This window comes from Gekko japonicus, unplaced genomic scaffold (genome assembly GCF_001447785.1).
Source record: "Gekko japonicus isolate JY-2015 unplaced genomic scaffold, Gekko_japonicus_V1.1 scaffold887, whole genome shotgun sequence".
Classification (NCBI taxonomy): Eukaryota; Metazoa; Chordata; class Lepidosauria; order Squamata; family Gekkonidae; genus Gekko; species Gekko japonicus.
This window is the reverse complement of record NW_015167079.1, coordinates 273,151-282,139: the sequence shown is the minus strand read 5'-3', so window position 1 is coordinate 282,139 and position 8,989 is coordinate 273,151. Positions and strand designations below refer to the sequence as shown.

General features: G+C 50.1%; 1 protein-coding gene across 1 annotated transcript in view; it reads right to left on the bottom strand.

The window, feature by feature from the left end:
- Positions 1 to 8,989, bottom strand: part of TTC21A (tetratricopeptide repeat domain 21A) — a 67,623-nt gene that overhangs the window by 1,218 nt on the left and 57,416 nt on the right. The window contains exons 25-28 of the mRNA XM_015412801.1: positions 7,774 to 7,969; positions 6,313 to 6,537; positions 3,844 to 3,964; positions 138 to 205 (exon numbers count right to left, since the gene is read on the bottom strand). Of these exons, the coding sequence (XP_015268287.1) occupies positions 138 to 205; positions 3,844 to 3,964; positions 6,313 to 6,537; positions 7,774 to 7,969 (610 nt within the window). The remainder of the gene's footprint in view (positions 1 to 137; positions 206 to 3,843; positions 3,965 to 6,312; positions 6,538 to 7,773; positions 7,970 to 8,989) is intronic.

Genomic DNA, 8,989 nt, shown 5'->3' with positions numbered 1-8,989 from the left:
GGGCGGGGGGGGGGGGGGACCTGGCAGCCATACTGTGGAGCAAGTGGGAAGAGTAATGCCACTACCCTCCTCGGCAGATGGGAGAACCCACTGATCTAGAGCACTGCAGTGACTGAATTACAGTTTGGAGAACTTACCACGTGGCATACGTCGATCGCCTCCACGTATCTCTTATCTTTTAGATAATTGAAAGCAAGTTTAAATCCTGGGTGGGGGGGGAGAGAGGGAAACACAGGAAGGTTAGTGTTCTGCTTAATGAACAATGTCAACTTGCGTCGTAACACTGGCTCCTGTGCGGAAAAAAGATCCTGCTGTTAGGTGCCTAGTTAAGAAAAAAATACCCTCCCCTCACCATTGTACCCTAGCTTAGATAAATTGTGTATATGTCTGTAAAACCGCTCTGAGCCATATGGATAGGGCGGTATATAAATCGCAAATGTAATGTAATGTAATGTAATGAAAGCAGTGCAGACACAGCAGGGCTCTCTATAGGGGGGCACCTAGGCACGCACAGAAATAAGTCTTTGCAAAGCAACCAGAATCGAAGATCTCCTCCTGTGGAGGAATGAGGCGAAAGGCAGATCTCCTCAAGAGAAGAGGCTAAAGAGAAAGATGGGAACTTGGAGAACCTGACAGAGGTATTATTGTAAATGTTATCGTGACAAATCAGTTGCCAGTTTTAAGAAAAGGCCCCCTGGTGGCAGGATGGAGGAATGCAGGGGGACTTGAGCAGGGACCATAGTGCCAATGTGGGTGAGAGAGAGCCGGACTTCCCTGCTCACATCGGTACCTACCAGGCCCGTAGCCAGGATTTTTTAATTCAGGGAGGCCTTTAAATAAGTCAGGGGCCCCCCCCCCCCCAGGGAGCACCATAAATAAAATTTAAAATCGGAAGTTGGGGGGGCTGGGCTGGATCGGAAGCCATGGGGCTTTGGTGGTAAGTTGGGGGGCCGGGCCCCAAGAGGCCTCACTGTAGCTACGGGCCTGGTACCTCCTTGGCTGTGCTGCGATCTTCCCCAAAGCACTGCAGCCAAGCAGGCTCAGGAAAAATGGCAGGAAAGACTGGAGGTGCACTGAAGCACACTGATGCGGCGGGGAAGTAGGGAAAAACTCACTTCCCAAGAGCATCTATGCCAGGGCAAACAACCCACGTGGAAGAGACAAACTTGCACGAGTAGCTCAGGGAAATTAGCCATTTCGCAGCTAGCAGCCTCCAAACATCTTTTGGATGATTTGGCCCCATGGAAGTTATGAAACTGGGTTTCAGCTTTAGGATCTGGTCACTTGGAATGATCTTGTTTATAGGAAACAAGCTTGGCAAAGCGGTTTGGTATGTCCGGAGTTTGTAGGAGCCCAGGATTCTGCTTTGGAGTCCATAGTATAGCCAGCAGCTACTTCAGTACCATCACTTGATAGATGGACTGGCATTGAAAATTTTTGAGACTTTACATGTATCAATTCAGGGGGGGGGGCAGCATTATCGATTATATATTTGTCAGGTAGCCCTGTCATGATCTCCTGCCAACCTAGCCGTTCGAAAGCAAGAAATTGCAAGTCGATAAATAGGTACCACTTCGGTGGGAAGGTAACAGCGTTCCGTGCACCTTGGTGCTTAGTCATGCCGGCCACGTGACCACGGAAACGTCTTTGGACAGCGCTGGATCTTCAGCTTTGAAATGGAGATGAGCACCGCAACCCTAGAGTCGGACTCGACTGGCTTTCGAGCAAGGGAACCTTTACCTTTACATGTCATGATGTTGGAATGTGGAGGGGGAATCTCTCTCACCACGCCAGCTCATCCTGTCTAGTTTTTCACTGCTTCTCTCTGCACTGACCTTGCTTTCCCAGCTGCTGCTTACCCAGCCTGAGAATCTTAACTGTTTGGGCGTGCAACTGCTTTACTAACCGCGCGCATGAAATGTAATCACTGGTCTTCGCTGGGGGGGGGGACATTTGATATTACTATAAGTCAGTGGCCATCATATTGCCGGTCAATTCTGACACGAAGCTGAATACTCGCTCTTACTCGCGGACTATCATTAAAACACTTATCTTCTGAAGAAGCCTTGGTGTGTGGTGTGATCCTGCTAAGCGACCTGACAATATTGACTAATGATAATGCATTACAGCGAGTGCCATCCTTCTCTGTGGGGGGCTTTATGGGGAGTGACCATCTGCCCTTATTGTTGGAAATTTGGTTCGTAGATCCGTGTGCTCTTCCTAACTCACTGCAGGCAGAGCCGGCTCGCTCACTAGGCATTCGCCTAGAGCGCACCAGCCCTTAGGGGCGCCAAACTGCACCTGCCCCACACCAAAAGCCCCCCCCCGCCTAAAGACCTGCATTTCCATGGGTGGAGGCATTTCCACGGGCTGCCCGCCACCTCTTTCGCCGGCTAACTTCTCCCTGCCTGCCCCCTTGGCTTCCCAGCGGAGCGCTTCTCATCCTCCTCCTCCTCTTCCTCACGGCCGGGGACTGGCAGCTGCAGCAGAAGCAGCAGCAGCAGTAGGGCCGGGGGAGCGACGGCTTGTGAGTGCCCCGCCAAGTCAGCCTCTTCTCCAGGTGCCCTGACGAGGGGCGCCAAACTGCACTCGCCCCCCGCCAACAGCCCCCCTGCTGGCTCTGACCGGGGGGGGGGCACAGGGGGCGCCAGAAGGGATCCTTGCCTAGAGGGCAAAATAAGCTGGGGCCGGCCCTGACTGCAGGATCCTTTGATACGGGGGAGATGTTAAAGTAAAAGTGAAACCTTGGACACTAGCTCTAGAAAGGGAGGTGGAATGAGCTCTGGTGGAATGACCTCACAGATGAGATCAGGGCCCTGCGGGATTTACTACAATTCCGCAGGGCCTGTAAGACAGAGTTCTTCTGCTGGGCTTTTAGTTGAGGCAGCGGACGTCCCCCCACCCCTTCTGGTTGGCCTCCCATCAGTGTCCTGGATTCGATCAGCCACCTGGGAACCCACACCTCTGTTCCATCTGAACTGCTAAGACATTCTGCATGGTATTTAATGACTTTTGTACTGTTTTGTTGTTTTAAAGTGGTTGTAATTGTTACTGTAGGAGCTGCAGTGGCTCAAGTGGTTAAGACGCTGAACTGCAGGCTGTGGAAGGTCGGTAGTTTGGCAGTTCGAGACCCGAGTGTGCCGCATGACGGAGTGAGCTCCCGTCTCTGGTTCCAGCTCCTGCCAACCTAGCAGTTCAAAAGCAAGAAATTGCAAGTAGATAAATAGGTACCACTTCAGTGGGAAGGTAACAGCGTTCCATACACTTTGGTGTTTAGTCATGCTGGCCACAAGACCATGGAAACGTCTTCGGACAGCGCTGGCTCTTCGGCTTTGAAACGGAGATGAGCACCGCAACCCTAGAGTCGGACTCGACTGGCTTTCGAGCAAGGGAACCTTTACCTTTTTTTAAATTGCTAATGTAAATTGTATTAATATTGATGGAACCCGCCCTGAGCCTGCTTAAGGGGAAGGCGGGACACGGCAACAAAATAAATAAATAAATAAATAAATAAGTAACCATGTTTTCAGATCTATGCCTAAATATGGCTACGTAAACAAGGGACAAATCTTCGGTTGTGCAGATTCTGAAAACACCCGAGCATCTTTTTGAAAAATTTAAACCTATTATTTTAAAACAAGGGTATTCAACGAATCAGAACCCTGTAAGCAGTCGATGGTTTGACAAGGATTGCAGATCGCTAAGCAGGTTTTCTATCAAGCAGATGTTCGTATTGTCATGCACAGAATCATGACTCTCTGGTTCAAAGGAAGGCCTGGAAACATCTCCCTCCACTCCAGAGCGCGCAGCAAACAGGGCCACGACAGTAATTCCTCTACTTGCCGACAGCGGGATTTGCTTGGTTGCTGTATTTCCATGCGAGCTCGTAGTTGGCCGCCGCATCTTTATAGGCCTTTTCCTTTTCTGCGATAAATCCCAAGCATTCGTAAGCTTTAGAGCAGGACTGAAGAGAAAAACGACAATGCCCGAAGAGACCATTGAGTAACTTTTAATCCAAAATTAATATCTGCAGCTATCTTCAATACCTTTGTGAATAAGAACATCAGAAGAGCCCTGCTGGATCAGACTGGTGGTCCATCTAGTCCAACCTCCTGTCTCACACAGTGGCCAGCCAGTTCCTCTGGAGGGCCAACAACAGGGCATAGAGACCGAGGCCTTCCCCTAGTAAGAACATCAGAAGAGCCCTGCTGGACCAGACCAGTGAGGGTACATCTAGTCCAGCATCCTGTCTCACACAGGGGCCAACCAGTTCCTCTGGAGGGCCAACAACAGGGCACAGAGGCTGAGGCCTTCCCCTGATAAGGACATCAGAAGAGCCCTGCTGGATCAGACTAGACGTCCATCTAGTCCAGCATCCTGTCTCACACAGTGGCCAACCAGTTCCTCTGGAGGGCCAACAAGAGGGCATAGAGGCCGAGGCCTTCCCCTGATGTTGCCTCCTGGCTCTGGAATTCAGGGGCTTAGTGCCTCTGAATGTGGAGGTTCCCCTCAGCCACCACAGCTAGTAGCCATTGATAGGCTTATCCTCCATGGGTCTATCGAATCCCCCTTTAAAGCTGTGTATTCCTGTGGCCACCACTACATCTTCCCGCATCAAATCCCCCATTTTAATCACTCTCTATGTAAAGCAGTATTTCCTTTTGTCCGTCCTGAACCTACTGCCCATCAGCTTCATTGGATGCCCTCGAGTGCTAGTATTTTGGGAGAGGGAGAAAGATGTCTCTTTGTCAGTTCTCTCCGCCCCATGCATAACTTTATAAACCTCTATCCTGTCCCCCCCCTTAGTCGTCTCTTCTCGAAATGGAAAAGTCCCAGAGACGCTTCTGCCTCTCCTCCTAGGGAAGGGGCTCCAACCCCTGAATCATCTCTCTCGCCCTCCTCTGCACTTTTCCCAGCTCTGCTGTGTCCTTTTTGAGAGACAGGGACCAGAACTGCACACAGTATTACAAATGAATGTAAGTTGTGTTGAAGCAAAGATGAATATCTTTCCCTCCAACAGTGCATGCAGATTTTTCTCAGCTTCTCCCCATCCTTTCCCCTTTATTGGCATGCATACCGGTTTCCAGGGATTTTTTGCTCTTTTCACATTTTTGAGGACATGTTCGGCATGCGTAGCCACTGAAATAAATATCTGCCCTCCTTTTTAAGCAAACGGGAAACTCTGTTATGGGGCAAAGAGGTGTGATGGATTGCCACAAGGGCCAACTGATCGACCTCAGGTACAGTTAGACAGGAAGGAAATGGCTGCCTGACTGGCACAAGTTCCAGCCATTCAGGACTCTGCACAACCATCTGCTTTTTCCTGGAAACAGGAAGCACTGGTTTCTCCTGGGCTCTGTTCAGCTTGGAAATCAGTATGTCTCTCCAAGAAGATCTACTAGGGGATTCAATGCTAAGGATACATACAATCTCTGCTCTTTCCTATCCCAAGTGTACCTCTCAAATAAAGAGAGAAGTATTTCTCTCCTAAACTTGCAACGTGTGTAGCTTTGTCAGCTGAGTAACCTGGTAAAGAGACGCTCCTGCGTTTGTAACTTTATTTAAGCCCTCTCCTAACTAACGGTGACTGGAATAACCACACCAGTTCACCTCAATAGAAACCCTATGGGGTCACCATAAATTGGCTGTGGTTTGATGGCACAAGTCAAGAAACAGAAAGACAAAGAGACGTTCTAGCCTCTGGTGCGCAAATCGGCAAGGGGAGCGTCATCTCTCGAAAGCTTCTGCTCTAGAAAACTTGTAGTCTTTAAGGTGCTGGCAGACTCAAATCCTGCTTGTCTAAGGACAGCTCTACAGATTTTGAGTACGGCCAACTTTTCCCCTTCACTCTCACCCAATTCCCCTCCAGTAAGTACAGCCAATCCCACAGGGCTTTTGTCCAGGCAGGTCCCACAATCCTTAGCAGCCATTGTTCCCTCTAAGCTGAGTTAGTGTGAGCCAGCTCACAGTTTTTTAGCCTCCGGCTCACCTGTTTTTGTCTTCGCTCAGGAACGAAGGCTCCAGAGCAAACCGATTGATGCAGCGGCCAAATCGCTCGCTCACAACTTTAATGCCAGCGGCTCACAAAGTAGAATTGTTGCTCACAAGACGCCACAGCTTAGAGGGAGCATTCAGCACTGCCTTGTTGGGTGGTCAAAGAGGACCCCCCCCTTTCCTTTTCCACCGTCAGACAAACTGTTTGGGTCCGGCCCTTGGTGGGTGTTAATCACCACCTCGTTAACCGCTAATGTTTGAGGACCAGACGCCTGGAGGAATTCTCCAGCCAAAGTGACAGCTGCTCATGCCCCTCACCTTATTGTACCGTAAGCAGCGGTTCAAGAGGTCAGTGGCATGGTCGTACTTCCCATTCGTGCAATGGATGTCCGCCAGCAAAATCCAGCCCTTTTCCAGCTCTTCGGCATCTGTCAAAGTCCAAGTCGCTTTGCTCAGCCGCTTCAGCTGAGTCCTGGCTTTGGCCGTCTGTTTGAGGATCAGGTTTGCTTGAGCCACGGCCAGGATCGCTGAGATACTTTCCATCTAGAAAAACACACACGGTGTCTGCAGCATTTAAAGGGGTGGGGGGGGGGAGAATCCTGAATGTGACTGCAATCTTTCGTTGCCGTTGATCTCGCTTTGCCTAGTAAGCCTCCTTGGTTTTCTAATTTAGAGATATTCTTTGGTTGGGTAAGGAGAAGAAATCTTTTGCAGGCATTGGAACTGCTTGAGAGCCAGTTTGGTGTAGTGCGGGGATGTCGAACTCATTTGCTATGAGGGCCAGATCTGACACAAATGAGACCTTGTTGGGCCGGGCCATGTGTGTCATAAAATGTAATGCCAGGTAGCGGAGATATAAACTTTATCAAGGACACAAAAACAAAGGTGTTCTTTTTTACTTAAAATAAAAAACATGCTTAAAACATTAGCACTCTTGCAATATCTTATTTATTTAGCAGTGTCTGATCACTGACACCCCTTGCTCTGAATTATTGCATCAAAATGTCTGTGCTGTTGCAATCTTGAGTATGCTGTTCAGGTGTGTATCTGTAAGCTGCAAACCTACGATGACGCAGCAGCAGCAGAACTGGAAGAAGAAGCAGAAGACAGCCAGTTCCACTGTGGGCCTGATAGAAGCCCTCCGGGGGCCTGATTGGGCCCCTGGGCCGCATGTTTAACACCCCTGGTGTAGTGGTTAAGAGAGGTGGACCCTAATCTGGAGAACCGGGTTTGATTCCCCACTTCTCCACATGCAGCCAGCTGGATGACCTTGGGTCAGGCACAGTTCTCTCAGAGCTCTCTCAGCCCCACCTCCCTCACAGGGTGTCTGTTGATGGGGAGAGGAAGGGAAGGTGATTGTAAGCTGCTCCGAGACTCCTTTGGGTAGTGAAGGCCGGGGTATAAAAACCAACTCTTCTTCTTCTTCTTCCCTCCAGCTTTGTGCATATACGTTTCGCACAATCTCCTCCCAATCGGTTCCCCGGCTCCTGATAAAGAGCAGTACTTCTGAGCCACATGGAAAGTGCATTTCCCTCTCTGCAACTTGCTACAGACAAATTAAGGAGAAGGGCTTCCCTGGGGGTTGAATCTCAGCACCATTTTTTTTAAAAAAACTGAGCCCTGGCCCCACGGGCTCCTCACAGCAGTCTGAGAATGAACATGGGAGCACTGGGAAGGACATTTCAAGGTGATGGTGCTGCTCCTTTGTCACGGCTAACATCTGTGCTGCTGCTTTGTCCCCAACGGCACCCTGCTCGCTTTCACTGCTGAAGACCTTACCTCGTTCTGGGCCATGGTCGTAAAGGCGCCCAGGGCCTTCTCCACATTATGTTTATCTTTGGTGGCCATTAAGCAGTAGTTGCGCAACATCTCCACTTGGTTGTGACCCTCTTGGGAGTGGGTGTAGAACTCTTTGAGGAGCTTCTCCGCCGTGCGGATCCCGTGCTGCTCAGACTCCCTTTTTTCCATTAGGATACTGTCAAGAAGAAAGGAGGGGTTTGATATTTTCTAGGCCAGAGGTCCCCAACACGGCGCCCGTGGGCTCCAGAGCACCTGCTGACACTTTTCCAGGTGCCCGACAAGTGTTTTTGGAAAGGAGGTGGGGCGTTTGTCCAGCAAGGCTCCTGATTGGCCATTGGAGATTTGATGGGCTGTGCAGGTTTTTAAACCTGCTGCAGGGATCTGCACTGCGTGATTGAAGGCAAGTTGGGGCAGTGATTTTATGGCTGGCACCACCTCCTGTGACAGCTGTGGCTTTGCCCACCAAGCTGTGTTATAATCCCAAAGGTGTCTGCAGGTTCAGAAAAGGTTGGGGACCCGGTCAAATCCAGTGTGACGGTAAAACAAAAGGACTGAACTCCCCTTGATTCTCTTGGGCCAGCGTTACTGTCCGATTTCCACTGCTACTGACTGCTATAGGCAAACCCTCATTTGCACAAACACAGAGGTGCAGTCCAGGTCCCAGCCCTTAAGGAGACCTGCCCACCTCCTTTCTTTCTCCGAATTTCCTTCTAACCAAAGCTGCTTCCACCGCTTGCAACGTCATAGAATATCTATCAGTGGAAGGCATTTTGATCTGCCTATGGCCCCATGCCCCCAATCTTCAATAAGAACATTTGTGAACATTTGCACAAGGCCCATTCAAAGCGATACTTTCTTCTTGTGTCATCTCCACCTAGAGGCAAACGTTGGAATTGCACTCTCTTCTCAATGGGAAAGCAAGGGACAAACAGCACATTTTGTAAAAACGCAAGTAGTATTTTAGAAAAGGCACTTGAGGCGGCGGGGAAGGAATTAAACATAAGAAGAGCCCAGTGTTCCGTGTAGTCAGTTTGGTGTAGTGGTTAAGAGTGCGGACTGTAATCTGGGAGAACTGGGTTTGATGCCCCGCTCCTCCACTCGCAGCTGCTGGATGACCTTGGGCAAGCCGTAGTTCTGTCAGGGCTGTTCTCTCAAGGACAGTCCTCGAAAGAGCTCTCTCAGCCCCACCTACCCC